This window comes from Gnatocerus cornutus, chromosome 8 (genome assembly GCF_029298725.1).
Source record: "Gnatocerus cornutus isolate USDA-ARS CGAHR chromosome 8, icGnaCorn1.1, whole genome shotgun sequence".
NCBI lineage: Eukaryota > Metazoa > Arthropoda > Insecta > Coleoptera > Tenebrionidae > Gnatocerus > Gnatocerus cornutus.
The window spans coordinates 13396855-13422298 of NC_142240.1; the positions used below are offsets into that span (position 1 = coordinate 13396855).

A 25444-nucleotide genomic window follows, 5' to 3' on the forward strand; every position below is an offset into this window, starting at 1 on the left:
TAAGTTTTTAAACTGTTTCGTTTTAAAATAATTATCTTTTTCTAATTGAAGCAAATGGGGGAAAAAATAACAATGTTGAAACAAGATACAATTAATTGCAATTTTGGTGGATGCGCCGGGTTAAAAGCTCTAATTTCGCCGCTGGCACTAATGATTCTTTTGAACTTCTACATGAATCATACAAAACAAAGAATGCTCTTCAAGATTAATAGGGACAAATATGAGCACATTTTTCCGGCGGTGTTAATAAAAACCTTGTTGTTTACTTTCTAGAAAGCTAAATACAAACTATGATCAAACATAACATTCACATTTACTAAATTCAGCCAAACAATGCATTCTTTATGTCGCTAATAAGTAATTCAAGCTTTTTAATGTAGTGGGTGTCCGGAGAGCCATCATCATTACGCTTGATACGGAAGCAACATCAAACATATTATTTTTCCTGTTGCTCTTTATTTTCGTCTCATTAAAGATTTTTTTTTAATAGAAACGATCAAAAGATTACATATTGTTTATTAAAGAATAAAACAAATATAATAATAGATAAATAAATGTAGTACCAGTTAACATAACATTGGTAGACATAAAACTCTCTCTGTAACTGAAACAGATTTTTCGCCCTTTGGTGATTTAATGAAGTACCAGCTGCGTGATCACACAAGTGCTGTTATACAATATTCTTGTTAATACGACATTTTTTTAAAGCCATCCAGTTTTTGGTTGTCGTCTGCTATAATCACTAACTCTACTTATGTTCCTCAAAGATAGCGGAGATTTTTCATGTTCTGAAGGCTTTTCTTCGTCCACAATTGCCAACTCCTCTTTTATTGCAGCTTCTTCTCCTGCCCTAACACTTGAAGACGGATCTTCATTGGGACCATCAACCTCAAGTTTTGACTTATTAGGATCTTCGTCAGTTGCCGTTTTATTTTTTTTATTTTCTTCTTCATCTTCAGCTGACACGCCGTCATCTACATCAGTTGTAGTTTCTTCTGCAGCAACCTAAAAACTAAATAACAAAAAATCAGCACGTTATTTATTTACTTTTTCAGTCTCCTCTGCGTCTTCTGCTGTTACTTCTTCTTTATCTTCTTCTTCAACTTGAACTACATGATCTCTTTGACTCTTTTCGTTCTCAGATTTCTTCAGTATTCCTCCCGGTAATTTAAAATCGCTTTTATTTTCATCATCCCCTGTACCCTCCAAATTAAACGTCACATTTTTAGCTTCAACTAATTCTTCGTTGGGGCCATCCGAATCTGGAGTACAGCTATCAGGCGAACTAAAAGTCTTCTTGATAAGACTATCTAAACTCTTATCATCACTTGAAGTAGGGGAGCTGCCATGAAGAACTTTATCTTCGTCCATAGAATTGGAATCTGAAGACCGACTTTGTTCCACATTGTTATCAATCAACTTATCCAAAGACTCCAGGGACGTTTTTTTCTCAAGAAAACTCTTCTGCGACAAGACTGGTGATGTTTTTGCACTCTCTAAAGTGATCAAGTCCGGTGCTTCTGTTGTAGTTTTCTCAACAGTTGGGGGGGAAATTGATATAATAGGACTCTTGTCCGTTGCTTTTACCAAAGGAAGTGGACTTGAGTTCAATGACATTTTGGAACCATCTGGAGTAAATTCCCGTATAACCTTCAGGATGTCTGAACCTGTTGTATCCGGAAGTTGGATGGGAGTAGCAGCACGACTGGTATCCGGACTTTTGACTTTCAATTTAAGTGCTTCTTCCATCGCCCGTTGTAAATTTTGTTGTTTTTTAAACGAATCTCGTCTGTGGCAGTGACCGATCTGTGATCTATTTCTTCGGTTAATAAAAATTAACAATTACCAGAGACTTACGCAATGCACGCTCCTTTAACAACTTGACTCCACTTATTCAAATTGGAATTGAGCACAGCAAGTCTAGCAATTCTTCTAAACCTAAAAAAAAAACACCAAATTTTGTATTCAAAATTTTCTGAAATGCACTCACTTGGCAAGTGAGTTTTCACCCTCTGGGGGTGGCTGATAAATAAACTCTGCTTCTTCGTCAATGACCACTGGAGCTACTTTGAAGTCCTTCATCAGTCTGCGTTCCCAAATCTTCATTTTCTTTCCGAGAACTGCTTTTTCTTTCTGCTCAGCACTTGAAATATCCATCCCGTTTTTCTGTAGGACTTCCAAGAGTTCGTAACGGAGCGTGGAAATGTCACTCTTGACTTCATTGATGTCGTCTTCAGTAACAGCACTTTCTTCACACTTTCTATGCATTGCTGAGACGTACCTCCAAACTAACGCCCTCATCACTGCTGTGTATTTATAATCGCGTTCTTTCTCTTCACGATTTCGTCGCTTAGTTGACATTTTTCTTAGCTTGTCTTTTTTGCGAAGTCCAAAGAGTTTAAACAAGTTTTTAGGTTTTGGGAAAATGTTAAATGGAGATGGTAACGTGGCGCTTTCTTCAAAGTAGCTCATCCAGAGCTTGGTTCTAGCGAATTTCCATTCGGTGTCGGAGTGTTCCTAAATGAGAAAATATAGAACGAAGAAAGCAATTTTTGTGGACTTACATCGATCATGGCGTACGAATTGGACATCATGGCAATGAGGAGGTTTAATAAAACGATCACATTGATCACCGAATATGATCCAAACATCAACAACCCCCAGAATCTCGTGTACGTTTTAATTCCCGTGAGCTCAAAACTTGCAAGATCCACCATGCCAAAACTTGCCCAGAAGAGGGATTGCGACGACTCAAAGACACTGCAACAGTTATAATAGAAACAGATTTTGTTGCAGTGTTGAGTACTTGGCAAAACGTCTCCACTTCATGCACGAGTCTCCAGCACCATCAAAATCAGGCTCACCGTTTGGTAAATGGTAACACTTCTTCTTTTCAAGATCTGAGAAGTACCACAGGAGTTGGTTCAACCCGCACGCGAACGCAAAAAGTACCAACGTATAAATGAAAAAAAACTTGACGATATCAATGACCATTCTTCCTAAAGAGATCTGTAGAGGCCCAAGATGCGGATTTATAGAAAATAAGTGGACCAATTTTAAGGCGCTGAAAATGTTAGCAGCGGCGAAGAGACCTTCTGCTATCAATTGGGGATCAAACGCCTTCCAGTCTTCTCGTCTGATGTAAGCCGTGAATGGATCCTTTTCGATTTCTGAGGTTTGTTGGATGTACGCCGCCACTCTTAGGAGGAAAACCGCACTGTACAAGAAGTTGCGCGTGAAATCTATAAAATTCCACAGGTTTCGAAGGTACGACTTCATGCCTTCTACGTAAATCTCATGGGTTTCTTCAAAAATGAAGCCTAAGGAAGATGTGGAGTAAGAATAAATTTAAAGTGTCGTGTTTACCGATAACGTAGATAAGAACGACGTACTCGAGGATAGTAGGAGGATTTCCTCTCTGCTTCTTGTACTTTTCTTGGATACTCTGCTTCATAGCTTCCGTTCCCAAGAGCTCGATAAGTTGGTCTTCCGCTCTTTGCGATACCAAGATCAGTAGAACTGAAGTTGGGACGTTTCTTATTGAGATTCGCAAAGATTTTTACTTACACAAGAAAAATAAGTACGACGACGCGTGTATCAAAAACTTCATAAACGGCTTTCTCATCAACTTCCCAGTTTTGGTGCCTGGTGCAATCATGTAAAGCAAACAATACAACGGAAACAAAATGGCAAATTTAACAGTAATCATAATTTTCTGAGCGGCTGATTTGCGCCGAAATCCGGGAACTCCTTCGTACCATATCGCCGCTAAGAGTTGTTGAATATTGGGGTGAGCGACGAACTAAAGAAAACTGTTAATGGTGCTAAAAGCAATAAGAATAAATGCACTTTTTTCTGTTTGTACATAATCGCGAGTTCCAATCGAGCCAACTTCATGTGTTCCCCTTCTTCATAAGGCGGACTATCCGGATCATGGTTAAGAATAAAAGCTAGTTCCTGCGAGCTTCTGGACTGGTGGAGGAGATCCACCGCGAATTGTTGACACTGTCGTCGCAATTCCATGTACTCCGATTTGCATTCCTAAAATTTTGAATTTACCTCTTAAAACTGACGGTGGCGCTGCAAGATATTTCCCGCAAAAAGATTGCTGCAGCAAAAACCGTTGTTTGCAGGAGGTTAAGTTTTGTTCATGTAAGTACTTTTAATTAATTTATATCCATTTAACTTTCTTCTCACCAGAAACTGTTAACACTCAGTATGTCAAATCAACGTCCCGACAGACAATTCTACGTCGCTCCTGCGTTAAGAAGTCGACTACCCCCCTCAAATGAAAGAGATTCAATCAAATTGAAAATTACAGAGTTTCTGAAGCGATTGAAAGAACTAAACATTTTTGCGGTCTTGGAAGAAACTGCCAATTCCAAAGAAATTACAATTCGAATCGTTTCAAAGATTGAATCGTTTAAAAAACCTTGGGGAAAGTTTGGTTTGAGGAAGAGTTCCAAGAGTGCCATAAAAAGAGAAGTGGTACCTCAGCGACCTCCCACCAGCGTGGCCACAGCTCGAAGATTTATCTTCTCGCACTTGAGCAACAAATTAACGCGAAACAAACAGAAGGGCGAGGACGAGAAAAGGAGTTTGAAGAAGCAAGAAGATTGAAATGTGTTTTCGTTTTGTTTGTAGTTTTCATTATTACTTATTTACTTTGTTTTTGTTTATTTTTTGATGTTTTTTATTGAGAAAAAGCGAAAAAGTAGGAAAAAAATTATATTCGATTTTCAAACAGCGATTTGAAATGCCAAGCTTGTATCTTAGAAAGTTCAAATATAAGCTCATTTACCTGTCTATTATCTATTATCTATTTTCCTTGAAAAGCGCGATTCTGAAATAATTCGTTTTTTGACTACTCACCGGTTCAGCAAACGCCAAGTTCCTCAATTCCCACGATAACTGAAAAGCTGTCAAAATCGGATCGCTGGAAGACAACGCAATCAAAGACGGACTTGCTAGTGCTTTATACTCGTTTAATCTCGACAACGAGTGTCTTAAATAATCCTCTTCGGACTCTTTGATGCATTCATCGCATCCGCACCTAATAATCACTTTATTTACGTTTCAACGAAATTTTTTACTCACTTAATATCGTGTGGCATTGGAATTGTCGCCCCTCTATCTAAAAGTATTTTCAGAATCTCATAATTGTTTCTGTGAGCCGCTAAAATTAAAGGAGTAATATCCGGTGTAAACATAGCTGTGTTAATATCGACTTTTTGCCAGCTCTAGAAACACGAAATGTTGAAAACGGAAAAATTGGCGTTACAACTCACGTAAGGTTCGCCTTCTTTGTGAATCAGTTCTTCGTGTTCGAGCAACAACTCCACGGCTTCAACAAACTCGACATTGATGGAATGCAATAAAGCGTCTTTAGTTTGCACTCCCATTACAACGAGCAGCTCTACCATTTCTAGATTTTCTTGATCGATGGAGATCGTTAAAGCTCCTCTTCCTAAACTGTCGACGCAGTTCATATCGAAGAATTTTTTTCGGTGGGCTTTCTGCAACATTCTTCAAAGAACAAAAGTGTGTGTTTTATGACTACTTAAAATTTACCTTCGGACATTGGGAATATCGCCTCGTTCGATTGCTAGGAGGTACTTCTTCTCTTCGATGGTGAGGGATTTTGGAAGGTTCGGCATGACCAGGGATTTTCGGGTAACTTTGGATTCCACATCAATCTGAAAGTATGTGGAAAGTTTTTGATTTTATTCTACACAGTTAAGGAGGAGAAATAGTAACTTACTTCTACGTCCGCCATTTTTTTATTTACAATATTTATCACATTGCGACAAGCTACGAAAGAAACGACTGAGTAAGTAAAACTTGAAGGTTTAAAAGCATATAACTATGGCCTAATTACATTATAGTATTTATTAAATTAGATTAAAAGCCCGTAAACCAAGCTCACAGTTTATGTAGGTTACTTCTGCAAAGCACAGATATAAAAAATATTTTACTTTCGTAAAATTAGCGGTCTTTATTCGATTTCCAGAAATATGGCAATTTTACCATGTCTTTGTACTTTTGGGCCTTTTATAATATTTAAACTAAATTGAAATTAACTTTATATAATTTTATTGAAGGTAATCTGTTCGGGTCAGCTTTCGTGTCTAATTAAATTAATAGCATGAGGGTCAATACAAACTTGAAAGTTTTCACTGCATAACAGCTAAGAGACTTCAAGCATAAAAATGTTTCCATCAGACCAAAATTTGTTAGACACTGAAAATGGATTAAATTCAACTCCCACGAAGAAACCGCGCGAAAAGCCTCTAAGTTCACTCGAGAAATTGTTTCTTTTGCACGTCGAAAGAGGAGATTGTGCATCAGTTCGCAGGTAATTGTTTCGCGTTTTTTGTTCACGTTAAACTTATAATTTGTAGAGTAACCGAAGAATTTGGATGTGACTCGGAAGAGTTTGATATAAACTGCGCGGACCCTTTAAACAGATCAGCTTTTATAATAGCTGTTGAAAATGGCAACATTGAAATGATCAAACTTCTGTTGGAATGTGGGATCGACGTCAAAGTAAGATTAACAATGTGGTCACTTCTATTTAGTTTTCCAGGATGGTCTGTTACATGCAATCAACGAAGAGTTTGTTGAGGCCGTTGAGCTTTTGTTGGATTGGGAAGAAAAGATCCACAAGCCCGGAGAATTTTACGTAATGTGTTTTTTTACAAAAATCCCGCCGGTACTGTTTATTATTCCAGAGTTGGGAAAGAGTGGATAGGTCGTCTTCTACATTTACAGCTGACATAACTCCACTCATTTTAGCCTCCCACAAAAATAATTATGAAATCATTAAATTATTATTAGATCGAGGAGCAACTTTACCACTTCCGCACGATGCAAAGTAAATTGATTTCTTTCATTACAACTGAATTATTATTGTTTATCCCAAGATGTGGTTGCGATGAATGCGTTTATTCGAACCAAACCGATTCTTTGAGACATTTACAAGCTCGCATAAATGCCTACAGAGCTTTAACTTCACCATCGCTCATTTCTTTGTCTTCTACTGACCCTTTATTAACAGCTTTTGAGCTTTCTTCGGACTTGCGGAGGCTCAGCCGGCTGGAAGCGGAGTTCCGGGCGGAATATAACGTAAGATTATTCAATATCCTTCGTGTGAAATTAACAATTAAAACTGGCCACGTTTTCCAGGAAATGCGTGCCAAAGTGCAAAACTTCGCCGCTGTTTTACTAGACCACGTAAAAACTTCTGAAGAGTTAATGATTCTATTAAACTATGATTATAAAAATCCCACTTGGAGTTCCGGGGACCGACAGTCTCTGGAACGGCTTAAACTCGCCATAAAATTTAAACAGAAAAAGTTTGTATCTCATCCAAACGTCCAGCAACTTTTAGGTACAATTTGGTATGACGGAGTTCCGGGATTTCGCAGGAAGAACTTATTTTGGCAAATAATTCAACTGACAAAACTGAGCGTCATGTTTCCCGTGTACTGCACAGTTTACATGGTGGCCCCGTATTCCAAAATGGGACAGTTTGTGACAAAACCATTTGTGAAGTTTATTTGCCACTCCAGCAGCTATTTATTTTTTCTAAGTACGTGAATCTGAAGAGGTTGTTGTTATTTTTGTGGTAGTTTTACTAGGGGCGGCTTCTCAGCGGTTGGAAATCATTATTATTCAATGGATTGGTAACGAGTGGATGCGACAAATGGTTGAGAAATGGCAACGAGAGGAGAGAGGGACAGTTTTGAGTTTTGCTGAATGGGGCGTTGTTCTTTTCGTTTCAAGTAAGATCGTTACTTAGAATTTTTAGTAATTGTTACAAACTACTACTATTTTATGTGAAATTCTGAAATATCAAGACACTTTCCACGTACTTTGCATTTAATCTCGAGGTCTATTGATCATTACTTGTGCTATATTGCTGCATAAAGACAGATTTTTATAGTTGAAGACGTCGAGACAGATAGAATTAGCTCTGGGAATAACTCCAATGTATTTTAAAAATTCTAACAAGTCTTTTAATGGCAAAAACTAAAGGTCATCATATTACAGGGCGCCTGGAATTTCACTCTCCAAACTTTCACTCCTATAAAAACCAAGCGACCAAAACTCGTCGAATGAATACATCAAAGTCACATTTATAACGTGACTAGCTGCAAATTTTAATTACCGGGAAAGTTTCAAACATTTCTAAATGCAGAAATCCACATTAATTTATAGTATTTTTTGTGAAAATCTGACTAAAAAAATGTACTGTTCTGGATAAAACTAATTTAATATCAAATGTTTACAGCAAACTTTCGTGTTTACAAAAGTTTGATGCCATTTAAACTTGGTAAAACTGTCTTTGATTGATTAGACTTTGATACTTTTACTGATACGTTTGTATGATTCTCGGGACTTTCATTGAAAATTTATATGCTAGTAAAAATAAATACAGGGAAAACTGGAAGCTCCATAAACAAATCGTAATATTCTGAATATTTGCGTTGTTACGAAAATAAATATTTCTGTACTGAGATTGAAGCGCACCCAAAATTAGTTAATATCGTTGAATAAAAACTGTCTTTACCTTGCATTGCTTGAAATATTTCCGCACTTGACACTACAATACGTAATTTTAAATGTGACAAACAGAAATAGGGTCGAACCACACCTAAGTTAATGTCGATAGGAAGATCCGCTTACCTTGCCCCATTCAATTACAAAAATGGGAAAGAAATCAATTATGCCAATAAAGGACGATGTCCTCTTGATTAATTAACCGTTGAAAATATTTCCATTCTTTCAGGTAATATCTGCAAAGAGATTAAAAAGCTCTTCAACTCGAGCCTCATTGAATACATTTCCGATTTGTGGAACATCGTCGACGTTGTAACAAACATGTTTTACGTAATTTGGTTATCCCTAAGGATGTGCTCGTTGCACGTAACGTGGGTACGTAATCTCGCGAGTTTTGCTAGTTTTAAGCAAAGTTGCAGACCGCTCAAGTGGCAGGGAAAAATCCGTGGCTTCCTCGCGAAGAATGGAATGCCTTCGAGCCAATGTTAATGTCAGAAGGAGCTTTCGCGGCTGCGATGATTTTCAGGTAACACACTTAACTTACCGCTTGTCTGTGTTGAACTGGAATTCTAATATAACTACGTTCATTTCCAGCTTCTTGAAATTGGTTCACATATTCAGCGTAAACCCACACTTAGGTCCACTTCAAATCTCACTTGGCAGAATGATTATTGACATAGTAAAGTTCTTTTTTATTTACACACTGGTCTTGTTTGCGTTCGGGTGTGGTACGTAATTCTTATCTTGATTTTAATAGAGTTATAAAAATAGGTGGATGTTAATGCAGGAGCGTGTTACTTTTGATTTCTCCAGAGACTTTAGAAATAAGTCATTTTAATTATTAAAATAAAACAGTCGTGCATTAACTACCATTGTAAAGTTTTCCGTGATATGTTCACAAACGACTTTCTTTCAGGACTGAATCAGTTGCTGTGGTATTACGCGGCGCTGGAAAAAGATAAATGTTATCTTCCGAATGGGGCGCCCGATTTTGAAACCAACGATAAAGCATGTACCATATGGAGGAGATACGCCAAGTATGACAAAATAATTATAACCCAACATTACCAATCAAAATTTCAGTTTATTTGAAACATCACAATCATTATTCTGGGCCAGTTTCGGCCTGGTGGATCTCATGTCCTTCGAGCTAACAGGAATCAAAGCCTTTACAAGATTTTGGGCAATGTTAATGTTTGGTTCTTACTCAGTCATCAACATCATCGTCCTCTTAAACATGTTAATTGCAATGATGTCTAATTCTTTCCAAATTATCTCAGAACGTGCCGACATGGAGTGGAAATTTGCACGAAGCCGACTCTGGCTCAGTTATTTCGAAGAAGGAAATGTTTTACCACCACCTTTCAACATCTTTCCGAATATGGACATGTTTTGCAAAATGTTTAAGAAGAAATCCAAAGTCACTGAGTGCTTTTCGGTAAGTCCTTCATCTTTGATTTGTCGAGTTATAAGAATTCGACGTAGGATACATTTAAAGAAAGAGTCAAAGAAAGACACGAGGCCGTCGTCAAAAGCTTGCTGAAGCGTTTCGTCACTGCGGAACAACGAAAACGACACGAATTTGGTATCACTGAGGACGACGTTATTGAAATACGACAAGATATTTCGACTTTACGATACGACATCATTGATATTCTCAGAAAAAATGGAATGAGTACTCCAAATGTGTCATTTGATAATATGCAAAGTAATCACAATTTTTCTCAGATTCCACCTAAATCGTTTGTTGCAGTTGTGGGGAAGAAAGGAAAAATGATGGAACGAAGAATCTTGAAGGATTTTCAAATTGGCGCAACAAATGTCCCACGAGAGTCTCGTAAAATTGAGAAAAAAAACAGCATTTTCCATAAAGTCACGACGAAACGGGCTTCCACTGTGAAAAAAAGAAGAAGAGAGTGGAATGCGTTGGTGAGGCAGAATGCGCAGGCGTCTGATCCGATTGGGTCGTCAAAAAATGTTGAAGATTAAAGACATTGTTATAAATCGAAATTTTACTTGATCCTCTGCCAACAAATAATTGTTTATGCAGATTTTTATGTGTCACACTTGAGAGCAAAGTGGTGTTAAAAATAATCGAGTTCTTAGTTATTTATAGGAGTTTTCGGTAGCCTTATTGCTTTTAATTAACTTTTCAACTTTTTTTATTGCTTTGATACTGACGTTTTGTAAACGAACGCAAAAACATGTTGGGAAATGACCATGTGGTCGGCGTGTTTATTCTGAATTTCCTTTTAAAAATATGACTTTACTGCGGCGCCAAAACAGCTTTGCTACGGAATTTCAACATAGATAAATCAACATTTTTAGATCTATTAAAAGACTACATAATTTATGATACATGAGGTTCCAGAAGATGTTTGTAATCAATTTGCATGTCGTGATCATCCTACAGCAGACATCTAAACGAAAGTTTATATTGCAAGCACTGATTTTTCGCCACTGCGTATCAATAATCGGATTATCGTTATTTATTTTTCTTCGATTCAGTTCACTTAAGTCGATAATTGGGGTATAATGAATTGAATGGCCGTAGAAAAAAAAAATGGATCGGTTTGAAAAGCTCTGATAATTTTTCTCCATTTGCTAAAATTTTGTTGTAAAATGGATTATAAGGACAACAAAGTGGGAGTTTTCAGGATTAGCAAAACAACAAAAATGTGTAAGCTTACGGTGAGTGAGCTGAAATGTTTAAAAAAAGTGTTTTTTTATTTTAATGCTCTTTATACAACAATAATATAATATGCCTAATTTCCAGTTAATATTTATTAACACATAATATAAAACATCACTTAAATTAAACATTAAAATGTTATAATACTGCGGGTATCAGATCCAGCCACATTAATATTAATATTCTCAAATAATTAACATCTGAAACAATATTACAGAATTCTATTTTTATTTTGCTCCTTCTTAATATTCGCAACAAGTTCTGACAAAAGCTGTATCAGCGGCGATTCTTGCAACTGCTGAATTTTCTCAGGATCAGCAGTAGCAACAATTTCATTATTCCTTCCAAACCGCAGAAAATTGCTGTTTCGTCCAAATCTCAAATAATTGCTTCCTGCTCTTTTATACTGCGAATATGTATCTCGTTTCTTGCGGATTTTCTCTTCTTCTGGCATGCTCCTCCCGAATCTCAAATGGAATTCATTTTTCGCTCGAGCTGTCCGTTCTTGGTCTCGTCCAAATCTCAAGAAATCCTGCTTGCTTCTGCCGAATCGTATGAAGTGATCGGTCTTCTCCAGTTTACCTGATCGAGTCGGTCTCGCGAAATCTTCACCATAATCGTCGTATTCTTCGTATTTATTTCTGCCGCTCCGACCGAATCGTAAGAAGTTGTTGTTGCCGCGTCGACGTACTTCGAATTCGTTGTCATCTTGGAAATCTTCGGGGTACAAGTATGAGAGATCGGACTCGGAAACGGGGTAAAAGTCTTCATTGTAGCCGCAGGATAAGTGAATTAGGAATGTCGTGACGATGACGGCCAAGGGAACCATCATTAAATCTGAAATAATTTTTTTTTAGTCTCTGGTTTATGTGACACCTGTTGATTACAAAAGAGGGCGGAAATAACGGATGCTACTAAAATGTTTTTTGCCTAAGCTGCGTTGTTAGATACCCGAGAATTTTTATATCGATTTTTCAGTGAATTATTTTATGGAGCTGAGACATCTGAATGCAAGGAAGCGGAAAGAATGCCACTGCTTCTTATTTAATCTTTCAGAAAAATATCTTAATACCGCGGACTATTTAACTTCAAAGTTATTAACAATAATAACTTGTGGGACTGAAGAAGTTGCATCTAAAAAATTTAAATTTTAATTAATATGTCCGCTGCAGGAATCCCATGGTGCAGGAAGATTTCTCTGGTTTTTACCCATCTTAAATTGAATTTAAATCTGTTAAAACTTTAGTGGAAACGCGTAAAACTGATTTTTGGTATAAGAAAGTTAGGCAAAGACAAAGCGAACGAAACAATTTCAACTCTCTTTTACAAATATAATTAAATTATAACAAATTGCCTCAAGTTTCAAATAATTTAACAGTTTCTTTACGCCTCATTGCAGATGGAAACTAATTTTGTGACAAACTATTGCTAAAGAATTTAAATGTTTTAATTGATTTTGCTTTGTTGGAAACTATTCGAACTGTAGTGTGCATAGACGTTTCAATCGCTTCTCCAATTATTTAATTTGGGATTTTCAACTATCATTAAAGTAAATAAAAGGAAACATCGCAATAGTCACGGCGGTATTATTGTACCTTTTACGAGTCAAGTTTGTTAAGTAGATATAACACCACATTTTCTTTAGTGAACATAACTATAAAACAGTAAACTGATAAAAAAGTATCATAAACTTATTATAGAATTGCGGCTATATGAAAGCACCTTTGTATCGTAAAAAATATGTGTGACTTACAGCCGTAATGCTCAGAAATAAAAGAAATGTTAAGATTTCGTTGCAATACTCTAATAACGAATAAAACTCGAGGAAACAAAAGGAGGATTGTTTCTATCAAAAATGAATAGCCAATTTAATGATGTTTTCAGAGAAAGCGGAAATTCTCGTATTTTATTTAGATTTCTTGGAAACTTATAATAAAATGATTAAATAACATGCATAGATTTTACTTTTCTCTGCGTCTATTTCTGGCCTCACATATTCTACTTATTGTTTCTCAGAAAGTTTGCGCGTATTACAGTAAAATAGCACAGTAACTTGTAATTTGCATTTTATTACTACTGAAATTTGTGGAGATCAAATAATTTCTGAATTTTTTAGCTTGCAAAAATGGTGGATGCGCCATCATGCAAGGATGCTAATTTTGATTCAAAACATGGGCAAAGGTTAATAACTTCGTTGTATCCTAAAGGAATTTTAGAGTGTTTACAAGACTAACAAAAGACTTGTCGTTTCTACACAGAATTTAAATTACATTTTGTCGTTGTCTGATATTTGCAATTTTTTGTGCAAAAAAGTAATAATATTAGTGTTCTAAAATTAGAACAATACAGTGGAAACTTATCAATTTAACATTAATTCATAAATTTTTACATTTCAAAGTCTTTAAATTTTAAAGTGGAAAGCCAAGCAAGTTTAAATTTCCAATTTCTCAGTTTTAGTTTCAGTCATTTAACAGTATTTCTTTAGATTTTAGACCCCAAATAACATTTTTACTTTCATTTTCACATTTTATTCTGCCACTGTTGAGTAAGTCACGCTAGACTTTTACTCTTCACCCTGTACCAATGCGATACCGTAATTATCCGCGGTGTCACATTTAATCGTCCATTTCGGAATTGAGTTTCATTTTGAAAATGAGTAATTAGCACAACGTTCTTCGCTGAAACAGAATGCAGCTAAATCAGTTATATGGAGGTCAATTATATCTTTTTGCAGCACCAATTTATCAGGATCTTGTGTCCGCTAGAGGTTAAGCGTGAGATACATACAACGTTGACGTTACGACGCACACAGAATCTTTTCACTTTGGGCGTAGACTTGTCATATATCAATTACTTTTATCTTTGTGTTGAGTCGAAAGTTTTATAAATTTCATGAAAACTTCCTTGACATTAACTAGAAATAACATGTGGGAAGTTTTCTTCGCAACTTTATCATTCCTAATGTGGTTTTTATATTATTGCCATGTTATAAACTGGTCACGAATGAAAGTTTGACCGAGAATTATCACAAAATTAGCGGGCTAATCTGGTTAGATTTTGCAATGGTATTATTGAGACTTACAAGTTTTAATTAGAGACGTGAGAATCATATCTCATGAGTAAAGTTTGGATTTACTATTTTTAAAGTCTCGTATGTTGGAACAAATCAGATTTTCAGGATTTACTCGACACGAAATCGTTTATTTTTACAGGAAACGGAAATACTAATAAAATATTACCGTGTCCTGACCTGTGCTTTTAACATTATTTATTCATAAATTTACGTACTTTAAGAACAAAGTTATGTTCCGTGGTATTCGTCACCTTTTTATCCAATGAGTGCCTCTTAAAAGTTTATTCTATTTACATACTTATCTTTTAATTAAAATTTTTGATTGTTTGAATTTAGTTGTACCGCAGCTGTGATTTGTTAATTAGGAATATTAAGAATCATTTCCGGGATGAAACTCAAAACTTTTAGAGAGGTTTCATCAACACCCACCTGTAATATAATATTAAAAACATCATTTACGTTTTATTTATAAATGCGGAAAATATGTTTTATAATTTGCTTTGTTAGTACAATTAAGCATAAATCGATTTTTTATTTAAATAAATATTTAGTTTAAAAAAACAAGTTGTTTTCATTATTTTATTTTACGTTCATGTTTGCAACTTTTTGACGTGTATTGTTGCGGAAGCAGGCTAATTATAATTGCGTTTTATTAGTGCAAATAAACAAAATGGCATGACATGCAGTAATTAAATGTACTGAAAATGAGCCATAAACATCTAATCAGATTGGAATCGTTTTCTGGCGGCAACAGAATGACTAATGTTGACATGCATAAAAAAAGAATCATTTTTAATAATGAAGATTCCAAAGGAAAGACATTCATCTCACGTACGATTCCTGGCATTAAATAAATTTTGTTCTGCAAATATTTATAGAAATTATGCAAAAACGCTTGCGGAGGTGTATAAAGAGGTCAAAAAAATTGACTTTTAATTATTTTTGTGGCTTCTACGTGGATGCGTTTTCTCTGAACACAAAAAAAGTTTAGATTAAAACACTATATAAATTAGATCGTTTCTCTATTAATATTATTAAAACTAAAAGGTTAAATTAATATTTCGTATTACTGTCTCGTATTTCAAATTTATTTTGCATTAATATAAATGGAAAAATAACAAAAATTTCAAATAAAAAGCTTTTGGAAACTAAATAAATTAATACAGGGTGATTTTTAAAAAACGGCAGGCGTTGTAATTTTTATTTATGAACCGATTTCATAAATTTAAAGGACAAATTAAATGGTTTTTAATTTACTATAAACTGATGATTTTAGAATTTTTCTAAATGTCTTAGTATCTTGTGGGTGATATTCATCTTATTTTAAATTGGTACCCATATTTTTTTTGCATACTTTTGAAGATATTAATTTTCTTGATTCAGAAATGTGTAGTATGTTCTACTTTTACAAAAAATATTTAAAAAACAAATATCAAAAATGAAAAAAAATAGGCAATAAAAGTTATCAGTTTGTCATTTTCGACAATTATTAATAATATGAGAAGAATAGATAAGAAAAAAGTAGATTCACACAAGAAATTAAAAAATAATGAGCGAGAATAAGTGCTTTACTTTCCTAGGCAATAAATCATAACTGTCGCATTTAGATAATGTTTGAAAAATAAAAATGATTGCTTTTTAATAACCACAATCGTCGAAATTTTATTACCACCTAGCAGGAATATTAAATACAAAGGATATTGATAACACAAACTATATAAAGTTTCAAATTTATTCTCAAACAGCACCTTGACAATTTAGTTAACCATGAAGCTTCTACTTTTTTCGGTTTTCTTTTTGATTTTGTGTGTCAACGCCCAAGTGGGTAAGTTTACTTCGTATTCTATTCCCAACACTCAAATTTAACTTCTAGTGATTGAACCCAATCCGACATTAGACACCACCGTCTGCGGATTTTTCAGAAATGCAGATGTCACACTCCACAGAATAAAATCGGATTTGGAACATGGCGTGAAAAAAGATGCAAGGTATCTGCAAATGACTCTGGTTCAAGCCATGACAATCATTTCTAATTTTATCAACAATTATGTTCTTCTGATGGAAAGTTTTTATATCAACGTAATTGCAAGGTTGCTTGTTTTAAAGATTAAATTTGTCTTCACGATGTTGGATATTGCCATAGCAGTTATAGAAATTTTTCCAAAGATTATTTTTGAATGTCCTTTGAGAATGTATACTCACCACCCTTTAGCCAAATAAATTGCAGCTGTTGAATCTTATTTCATTTCAAATTTTAATCTAGTCGTAATTATACAATTCCTCGCTGCCTTCATTGCAATAATTTCCAATTGTACAATTACAAATTCCCCAGTACGATTAACCCGTGAGATTGGCTTCTAATTATGTCTATGAATACAACCAAAATTCCAAGAAAATCATGTTTTTATTTTGGAAACCTGTTGGCTTTATTAATGACTTCAATTTAAACAACGAAGAACAAACATTGAGTCTTAGATTGATACATATAATCAAGAATGTTTGTAATTGGAGTATTTGTTTTATCCGAAAAACAATAATTGCCTATATATCTTTGGCTCGACAAAGAAGAAATGTCAAACGGTTTCGTTGGTTTGAAAACTACACGTGTAACGGGACTATAACCTTGTAAGTATAAATTCCAAGACTCTTTTTATCGGAAAATAAAAAGGCATTGTTCATTTCAAAGATTTGTCTTAAAAAAGTTATGAAAAATACAAAACGTAGCCCTGAGCGAACGCGAAATTAAACGTAAAGTTAAAAATGCAAAGTTTAATTGACTTAAAACAATATATGAAATAGGTAGGTGGAACCTTATTATCCAATCTCTGCGTACAAATTAAGATTTCAATAAGTAATTTTGTGTGTTTTTAACGCCATGTAAATTGTTATTATTTAGTTTCGTACATAAAAGTTTAACTCATATTTATTCACCGAGAAGCAATCTAAATTCGTTATTACTCCCAAGGGGAATAATATAACAATTCTCGGCATAATACTCAAAACTTTGCCAAATTTTCTAAAAAAAAAAATCGCTTCAATGAAATGTATGCCGGAACACGTAATTTAATTTTATTGTGGAAATGGTGGAGGCGCCGGGTTCACAAATAACCAGTGGCGATTTTACAAACAAGAAAGGCAAGAACAAGCAAATAATTTACCGTATGTGCATAAAAAATATTTTATGTTATATTGTACAAATTATTTGACAGGATAAAAATTAAAAAGTATCTGGAGTCCACCAAAAATATTCTCAAAAATAAATATGCGTAAAATTATTTTAATTATTGTAAATTGATTAAAATTAACAGATATCTTTAAAACTATAAAATAATTGGCAACTAAAAAAATTCTCGTTGATCAATATTCGTGCCGTTACATTTTTTAAATTGATTACTTGAGAATTGCAAATCCAATAAAAACTTTGATACATTTAAATTTTTCCTTTACGATATCGTATCGAAAATTGAAAAGAAAATTAATTTAAAACCACTTTGTGGAAGTAAAACCAATTTATTATCTTTGTTTAAAAATGCATTTTACTATAAAATTCGCAAGATATTTTCCATTAATATATTATAAAATTCCCTGAGGTATTAAATTACCCTCGCATGAAATATTCAAATGTTATTTTTCAATACGTCTCCAACTTGTAAATTTTACAATACTCGAAATTTGTTTGTTTGACTTTTTATAAATAAAATTAATAAATAAAATATCCTTTGTTCTTTGAAATCCCTTTTACCTTGATTATGTTTTCGTGGATGGATATCAAAGACTTAATTAAAACTAAAATTGATCTAGAATTTTGCGAGATTGAAAATTTTGAAACAGGTCAATAAAGCCTAATCAAGCCTGAAATGACTGGAGAAAGAAGTGCTTACGATACTGTCGTTTTCTTTTAATTTATTACTTTCACGTTTTGTTTTCACTCAGTCGTGAATTAAAATCGTGTTATTCTTAAAACCCATAATGGAAAATTGATGAATTCATTTGGAAGTGTAAAAAAAAGTACAGTTTTATTGATACGTGTTTTCATGCAAGCGATTATCAAAAGGGTGAAAAATCTTCGTACTTACAAAATGTGTTAAAATCTCCACTTCACTCCAGAGCACAACTGGTTGCGGATCAACAGGCGTTTCTGGATGTTGGTGTTGGGGGATACGCTTTATCCTTCCAAGGCGCCTACATATGATGGAGGGGGTTCTTGCATTACCATTGGTTGCTCCCACGATCTCTCTATAAGCATTAATAATTACATAGAATTTTGATTTATATTTTGACCAAACTGACTATTAGAAGTTTAAATTTCGTCTGTCCCTAATTGGCCCCAAGCTCTTAAATTTCGCTTGTAACACAATTCCCCAAGAAAATCATTTTTCGCCAAGTGTTTGGGTTCTTCCATGACATTGTTATTATAGCTACAAACTGTTTTACTTGTCCCGAATAAAATTTGCGTTTATAATCAAATGCAGGAATATATTTGAAAGCTTTCACTGTTCGCATGTGTTTATAAATGCGTTGGTGTTTTTCCTGCGTTCTCAATTGGGCTTATTTCAAATCATTAAACATACTCAAGAAATTAATTGTTAAGAGACGTGGGATGGATTTGATTTCTTTTGTGTAGTGCGTACACGTAAAAGAGGTCTTAAGTTAAGTCTGACGTTCCCTACAAAAGAATTTTTCTTTATAAGTTAAGTCTGATTTATGTTTTAGGTCAGCCTTTTGTACACATTCGTTCTGGTAGTTACCACTACTATTAATATCACTAAACCTGAGACAAAACACTCATCAATTAGGTACAAGAAACGTGACTGCATGAACATGACTCTAAAATATTCAAGTTTCTCAAAGGGAATATATACAGTTGTGGAAAAACGAAATGAGTGCCTTGATGTCGATTTATTTTAATTAAACGAAAAGAAAAATGCAACCTGCTGGCCTAGATATGGAGCTCTTTTTCATCTAAATCTATTTAATATTTAAGTGCAGTTCATAAAATAAACAATAGAAAAACCATATTTACACAGCGAGAATATGGTGGATGCGCCGGGATAATTTATGGGAGTATTTGCCAACAGAGAAAACAAAACTGTTTCACGGTCATCATTTTTAAACTGTGTACATACAAAAAGTTGATGATTTTCTCTTAAAGTGTACAGTTTTCAGATTAATATTTTATATTAGAAAAACATAACTTCTGTGTATATCGTCGCGCAGTAATTAAGTTCTGTGTTTGAGGTAGGTAACTCGAGAGATATGAATAAACGCAACGTATAATAATTCCAAAGTTTGGGTTTGAAATGACTAGAGGCTTTTATAGCTATTTATACCAATTAACATAACATTGCCCTTAACACCTTAGCAGTACTTAGGAAAGTTAGAACTATTTAACTTCTTAAATTCGTAATATTACACATCCAAAAAACTAAAAAAATGTTTGTTATATGTAGTTCGTTTTAATTTAAATTTGTATACTAAAAAGTTCAACATTTGCTTCTGAGATGAAAACGCTTACTTATTTTTAAATGCTCTGTTTTTTATATCGGTTCCAAAGAAATGTTTGTTTGTAGGAGTTGAATAAAAAAAAAAACGTTTTTTTCGAGACTTTCAAATCCTATGGATCCTCAAATAAACTTAAAATTCTTCGCTTAAGATTATGCTCTTTCATTTTCTAATCCTTTTAATGTTGAAATCTGTTATGCTTATTTATTCAATTTCTTTGATTTTCTGAAGCTTTTTTGACTAATTACTACTTTATACATTGCCATTTTTTGATTTTCTTCAGATTTATTCGGTATCATTTTTAAGATATTTTAGATCAATTGAATTCGACGATCTTTTTAAATCGATTAAATATTTAAATTCTTTAGATATGAAATTCTTATAAAAAAATCTGACTGATTTTTATAATTTGTATGTAAATTTTTTCTAATTTTTACGTAATATATTTAGAACATAAATTCATAAGTTTCTACGAATTATACGCAAGTTCTGAAAGTTAAAATTTTTAAAACTTATATCCTTTGAATAAAAAATGCAAAATGGTTCGGAATGAATTAAAATTACGATAATACGAGTGTAGGTGGTTGTGATGTGTCTGTTTAAGAGTTCTCCTAATGAAACAAATTGTGAAAATTTCTTCAAATTCTTTTTCTTTTTTCAGATACAATTAACAACCACGTAACAACAGTCATTTAAAAAATAAAACGCTTTTTCTAACTTCAACAAGTCGAAAATGTGTTCATATAAAGTTCCGTAGAATTTTATCAGGTTTTTGAACTTTTAACTTTCAGTTCAATTAATTGATTAGTTCGAAATTAAAACTGCGTTTAATTTTTAATTACATTATCAGAGTGCGCCAAACACGGAAAGTTGTAATATTATTTTTGTTGTCATGCTAAAAATAATTAATTAAAAATTAATAAAACAAATGCTAAATTATTATGTAATTTTTTTTCGTTTTGTGAACATTGTCAAAGAAAAAAAGATTCCACCTACAGGAAACCCTAAACCTACAAAAAAATAAATAAATCCAAACAGCACATTATTATTTGTTAATTATTGCTGTACTTTTGAATGTTTAATATGGGTAAAATAAATACCTGTGTAAACTTTAAAAAGAATAAATAAACAGATAAAATGCGTCAAATTAAATAAATAATTACACAGGGAGATGATTAGATTTACTTGACAAAAGGCACAAAAATAACAATGCCAATTATTTGCTTTTATAACAAATTGGAAAGAGGTGTATGTTTTATTAATTAAATTTATTTCTATTGATTTTTTACCAGTTTACTAAATTACTAAATAATGAAATTATTCCCAGTTATTTGTATCTCATTATCGAGCGAACCAATTTTATTTTATAAGAAGAAGAAATTTTCTCGACTCGTGGCCATGCCAGTTCAAATCTGGCGGGCGCGCTTAGAGATTTTGTTATTCCCCAAGCTCCAGTAAACACAGTCGATTGTCAAGTATGGCGGAGTTTGTTTGAAATATGTGAAGCTATCAGCTTAATTTTATCCTTTTGGGACTTTTACCATTTTAAAACATGTTAAATCAGGTGTCAGTCGAGGCTGTTTATTCTGCTACGTACGTAGAGAATTACTTGGATTGTGTGGAAAATCTTCCCGACGAACTGCAGCGTTTGATTTCCAGAATGAGGGAACTTGACGTCTGTTATTTGGGTAAACTCTTTCATATTTTTACACAAAATGGTACTAAAACTGACTGTCTCAGCTCGTGTGAGGGAGGCTGCATATCAAACTGAAAACTTTAAGAGGATAGGGAATGATAACCCCGCGAAACAAGCGAGGAGCTTCACTCGAATGCAGCAAGCCTTGATTGCAGCCCAGGAATTAGGGGACGAGAAAATGAACCTCCTTCAATCAATCCTCGATAAAATAGAAATAAAAACGCGGTTGTTGGATCAAGATTTCAAAAATTTAGGTAAGCTTGGAAGGATTCTAACCTTAATCTGTCAATTTGTGTTGGTTTTTTCCAGATTTCGGCAAAGAGGAGCCCACTCAGATTGAGAACAAAGAACAACAACCACCAACAAACAACACCAGTAATAGTACTGCGTTAACAAATAATGAGAGACCTCCAAAGAGAGCTAGACGTACTAGACATGACACTTTTTCTGGCTTGGAATCTAATCATAATGATGCAGCCCCTGTTGAGCACGTCTCCAGGAGCCAAGTGCCATCATCCACCACCACTGGTACTAATCAAAAGAAGACGAGCACCAGTAAGAAGAAAAAGCGCAAGTCTCGCCAAGTCCAAGCTCAAAGAGAAGAATCTCCACCCCGAGAAGAAGAGCCAGTTATTGATCCTGATGAACCCACTTACTGTTTGTGTGATCAAATCTCTTATGGTGAAATGATTATGTGTGACAACGACTTGTGTCCCATTGAATGGTTCCACTTTTCCTGCGTCACGTTAACCACGAAACCAAAAGGTAAATGGTATTGTCCAAAGTGTCGTGGTGATCGACCCAATGTTATGAAACCCAAGGCGCAATTTTTAAGAGAACTCGAAAAGTATAATAAGGATAAAGAAGAAAAAACATAATTTATATTTTATTATTGTGTGTATTTTTTTCTTACAGTTTTGACATAGCAAATAAATATAATTTGATAGAAAGTTTTAAAGTATGAATAAATATGTCTAAATTGGAATACTCTGGTCAATTTTGTACTATCAACTGCCGATGACAACTTATGGCAACTAAAACTAGCGTCTATGGAGAAATCATTTAAATTTATTACAATAAAATGTGCGCAATACATTCATTCATGAAATTACTGCTTTGTATTGATAGCATACAAAGCAGTTATTTCATGAATGCAAGTACAAGTTTAACATGTAATTACCGCCTGCTTAATGGCTATTTTATTTACGTAATGCGTTTGTAAGTGGAAAGGTTTCACTATGGAAATTAAATGTAAAAAGAAAAGTTTTACTATGAAATGTATAACCAGTGCATTTCTTGATAACAGAATATTATGTAACGAGGACAAAAAGAGCTCGACCTCCAATTTAATTCGCAGTACGCGGCCGATAATTTACTTTTTTGTCCTCGCTACTTAATATCCTATTTTGGCTACAAAATTTCGTTTTTTCTCAAAGAAATCTATAAACCGACTGACCCTGTCGTTTGATATGATAATTTTAGTAGTACGCAGATCTGCGATTCACTGTCAATGCCACACTGATATGGAGTGTAATCTGTAATTTTGTTTTGACTTTCTACGCGCCTCAAAACAAATCTAATGTTTATATTTGATATAATAACTAACTTCCTCTTTGTAGACGCTAGAAACCTTTTTTTTCCTTAAATAAGTAAATTATTTTCTAGTGGCTGTGATGTAAGATGCTACACACAAAGTAAATATGGCAGTGTAGAATAAAATGTGCATAAATAATGTAACAAATGTGTAAGTAAAAAATCATCCAATCACCTAACAATAAATAACACTTTATAATTTACTTACGTTCCTACTAAAATGGCGTGAACTCTAACATATCTTATCAGACTTTGAAAACTCACCTGCTTCATGCTTACATAAATCTAACTATTTAGCGCCTATATGAATATACATAATTAAATGGATCATTAATCAAATATGCATATGAGGTAAGCTAACAATGACTACAATTTAAACCCAGACACCATGTGGGTTCTTATTTGTTGGTACTGCGTTTTCCAGCTGCCGCGGGGACCCGATCATTTTCCTGGTACTTCCCGACTTGTTCGGCCCTTCCAGAATCGCCCGCAGATCTTCAGGAGGCGCAATAGTCAGACTTTCCAAGTTCGCTTCTTTCATCTCGGCGACCAACATCTCGACTTGCTTCTTTTTCTCGATTATAGCGGTCTCCAGTGCGGCAACCTGTAACTCAAACTCAGCGTCAGTCTACAAAACAACAACTTTACCTCTTTTTTCAGGGTTTCCGCCGTAAGGTGATGCAACTCGGTGCTTTGTTTGGCCAACTCGATGTCCCGCTGTAATCGCTCCATTTCAGCTAGAAGAGTTTTTTCCATCTGCTTCCTGGACTCGTTGCGGCGCGACAAGGCTCTTTGTTCCATCTGAAGCTCGTCCATGACTAAGCGGATTTTGTTTTTGCATTGCAGAAGTTCCGTTTCGCAGTTCGCCAGTTTGGAGCGGAGGAGAGTTATCTCGGATTTTAGAGTTTTTTCTTGTTGTTTTACGATTTCGCATTCTTCTTCGACGTAGTTGAGCGCTTGGATCTGGTCCTGGTTGAGTTTGGTTGCATTGGCCACCCCCGCAAGCTCCTGTTGGATGTACTCAAGCTGCATGTGCTTCTCCCGTTCCTTGCCTTCCCAAAATACAATTTCTGCATCAAACTTCGTGAGATCAGCCTGTTGATTCGATAACTTTTCTCGCTGGTAATTAATTAGCGAGATTAATTCTCTATACTGAGCATTATAAAGAACAGACTCTTGTAACTTATTTCTATGGTCCTTTTCATTTTGGGTTTTATTTGAATCCTGAAATTTGGAGGTAAGACTAAGAAAAACAATTAAATTTTATTACCTGAAGGATGTTCTTTTTGTATCTTTCGTGGTTGACCGGCGGGGGCGGGTCTCTATAAGGTGGAGGCGCCGGGGGATCCTTGTAAGGCGGCGCGATTCGTTGACTAGGAGATTCAGATTTATCAGAGCCAGAGTAACTACTTTTCTTAGGCGAATTACTAGGTGAGTTTGAGAGAGACTCCCGTACTTCTAGAGGGATTGTTTTTACATGGGGGATACCTTTGACAACGCCCACATTATCATTACAAACGTGACTATTAAAAGTGAGACTTTTTTGCAAATCTGCACTTTTATGTGGTGATTCTACTGTAATATTTGCTGAAGACTGAGAAGTGTTGGCTGATAAAGGTTTTTTATTTACAGGGGTTTGGTTTTTGCTGTCATTCCATTGCAATATAAATTGCACGTCATTTGAATATTCACCCCACTTCATCAAAATCTAAAAAAAAAATGTGAGATTTTTATGAGGGAGGAGTGTGATAAGACCTTGAGTGGATTTTCTTGGGGGGCTAACTGTCTCTCATTGTTTCTCCACCTTTCAATGAGAGTAAACCGGCCGGATTTTCCAGTAGCGTGGGCTAACGCAAACACCACATCCTACAAATCTCGTTATTTCCTTTGTGGATTTAATTATAGACTATTGAAATTACCTGACAAGTAGTGGTTTCTGTTACTCCACACACTATTCTCTGAATACCTTCAACCCACACTTTTAGCTCCATATTGCACGTATTTTATTTATAATTAATCTTAAATAAAGGTTTAATTCACAATTACAATCCTGTGACATGCTACACATTGCAGACTCACCTAATTTCATTTTTTGGCATTTTGACCAAGTCATTGCAGTGGGGACTTTTTACGAACTGCCACGAGTCAGGTATTGAAATACAGAAAAACTCTCTTTAAAACTACCATTTTTCACCAATACCGAAAAACTGTGGTGTTTTAAAAATAATCAATTATTTATAAACGTCAAAATATTTTTCTCATCTGTCACCTGTCAACCCACCAAACAAACGTAAAAGCACTAGCACATGCCGCCATTTTTAAAATT

The 25444-nt window shown here is 34.5% G+C and overlaps 5 protein-coding genes across 8 annotated transcripts; 2 read left to right on the top strand and 3 right to left on the bottom strand.

Annotated features, from left to right (window-relative positions):
* Window positions 1-501: 501 nt before the first annotated feature.
* Window positions 502-5835, bottom strand: LOC148170018 (transient-receptor-potential-like protein). Its single transcript, XM_088043624.1, has 14 exons — window positions 5762-5835; window positions 5572-5696; window positions 5289-5526; window positions 5098-5240; window positions 4873-5053; window positions 3850-4041; window positions 3568-3802; window positions 3367-3519; window positions 2807-3320; window positions 2565-2760; window positions 1991-2517; window positions 1858-1938; window positions 1048-1813; window positions 502-1005 (listed from the first exon to the last, which is right to left on the bottom strand). Exons 1-14 carry the CDS (start codon window positions 5774-5776, stop codon window positions 703-705), a joined length of 3669 nt encoding a protein of 1222 aa, XP_087899750.1. The 5' UTR covers window positions 5777-5835; the 3' UTR covers window positions 502-702.
* A 108-nt stretch (window positions 5836-5943) lies between these two features.
* On the top strand, window positions 5944-10620 carry trp (transient receptor potential). Of its 3 annotated transcripts, none has more exons than XM_088043360.1 (14): window positions 5944-6355; window positions 6402-6546; window positions 6587-6682; window positions 6732-6874; window positions 6924-7125; window positions 7186-7591; window positions 7632-7784; window positions 8792-8937; window positions 8982-9088; window positions 9157-9290; window positions 9479-9599; window positions 9646-10000; window positions 10048-10270; window positions 10316-10620. In XM_088043360.1, exons 1-14 carry the CDS (start codon window positions 6210-6212, stop codon window positions 10549-10551), a joined length of 2613 nt encoding a protein of 870 aa, XP_087899486.1. In that variant the 5' UTR covers window positions 5944-6209; the 3' UTR covers window positions 10552-10620. The 3 variants fall into 3 exon arrangements, with proteins under 3 accessions (XP_087899486.1, XP_087899487.1, XP_087899488.1); XM_088043361.1 differs by having other exon boundaries at window positions 6402-6529; window positions 6579-6682; XM_088043362.1 differs by having other exon boundaries at window positions 6319-6355; window positions 6413-6546.
* Window positions 10621-11376: 756 nt separating this feature from the next.
* FMRFa (FMRFamide related propeptide) lies at window positions 11377-18483 on the bottom strand. Its single transcript, XM_088043363.1, has 2 exons — window positions 18404-18483; window positions 11377-12091 (listed from the first exon to the last, which is right to left on the bottom strand). The coding sequence occupies exon 2, from the start codon at window positions 12084-12086 to the stop codon at window positions 11466-11468; it is 621 nt and encodes a 206-aa protein (XP_087899489.1). The 5' UTR covers window positions 12087-12091; window positions 18404-18483; the 3' UTR covers window positions 11377-11465.
* Window positions 18484-21287: 2804 nt separating this feature from the next.
* Window positions 21288-22510, top strand: LOC148170021 (inhibitor of growth protein 1). 2 transcript variants are annotated; one of them, XM_088043377.1, is made up of 4 exons: window positions 21288-21517; window positions 21570-21779; window positions 21835-21951; window positions 22003-22510. In XM_088043377.1, the coding sequence occupies exons 1-4, from the start codon at window positions 21382-21384 to the stop codon at window positions 22401-22403; spliced, it is 864 nt and encodes a 287-aa protein (XP_087899503.1). In that variant the 5' UTR covers window positions 21288-21381; the 3' UTR covers window positions 22404-22510. The 2 variants fall into 2 exon arrangements, with proteins under 2 accessions (XP_087899503.1, XP_087899502.1); XM_088043376.1 differs by having other exon boundaries at window positions 21835-22510.
* RASSF8 (ras association domain-containing protein 8) lies at window positions 22403-25383 on the bottom strand. Its single transcript, XM_088043375.1, has 6 exons — window positions 25198-25383; window positions 25038-25136; window positions 24874-24984; window positions 24389-24826; window positions 23767-24342; window positions 22403-23722 (listed from the first exon to the last, which is right to left on the bottom strand). Exons 2-6 carry the CDS (start codon window positions 25107-25109, stop codon window positions 23492-23494), a joined length of 1428 nt encoding a protein of 475 aa, XP_087899501.1. The 5' UTR covers window positions 25110-25136; window positions 25198-25383; the 3' UTR covers window positions 22403-23491.
* Between the last annotated feature and the right edge of the window lie 61 nt (window positions 25384-25444).

Coding starts and splice junctions, on each gene's coding strand:
- LOC148170018 (XM_088043624.1), bottom strand. Junction 5,241..5,288: donor ACAAAGAAGGCGAACCTTAC/GTGAGTTGTAAC, acceptor TCGTGTTTCTAG/AGCTGGCAAAAAGTCGATAT. Junction 5,054..5,097: donor CCAATGCCACACGATATTAA/GTGAGTAAAAAA, acceptor AGTGATTATTAG/GTGCGGATGCGATGAATGCA.
- trp (XM_088043360.1), top strand. CDS start 6,210: ATGTTTCCATCAGACCAAAATTTGTTAGACACTGAAAATGGATTAAAT. Junction 7,126..7,185: donor AGTTCCGGGCGGAATATAAC/GTAAGATTATTC, acceptor CACGTTTTCCAG/GAAATGCGTGCCAAAGTGCA. Junction 7,785..8,791: donor CGTTGTTCTTTTCGTTTCAA/GTAAGATCGTTA, acceptor CCATTCTTTCAG/GTAATATCTGCAAAGAGATT.
- FMRFa (XM_088043363.1), bottom strand. CDS start 12,086: ATGATGGTTCCCTTGGCCGTCATCGTCACGACATTCCTAATTCACTTA.
- LOC148170021 (XM_088043376.1), top strand. CDS start 21,382: ATGTTAAATCAGGTGTCAGTCGAGGCTGTTTATTCTGCTACGTACGTA. Junction 21,518..21,569: donor ACTTGACGTCTGTTATTTGG/GTAAACTCTTTC, acceptor TGACTGTCTCAG/CTCGTGTGAGGGAGGCTGCA. Junction 21,780..21,834: donor TCAAGATTTCAAAAATTTAG/GTAAGCTTGGAA, acceptor GGTTTTTTCCAG/ATTTCGGCAAAGAGGAGCCC.
- RASSF8 (XM_088043375.1), bottom strand. CDS start 25,109: ATGGAGCTAAAAGTGTGGGTTGAAGGTATTCAGAGAATAGTGTGTGGA. Junction 24,985..25,037: donor CAGAAACCACTACTTGTCAG/GTAATTTCAATA, acceptor CGAGATTTGTAG/GATGTGGTGTTTGCGTTAGC. Junction 23,723..23,766: donor CGGAAACCCTGAAAAAAGAG/GTAAAGTTGTTG, acceptor TTTGAGTTACAG/GTTGCCGCACTGGAGACCGC.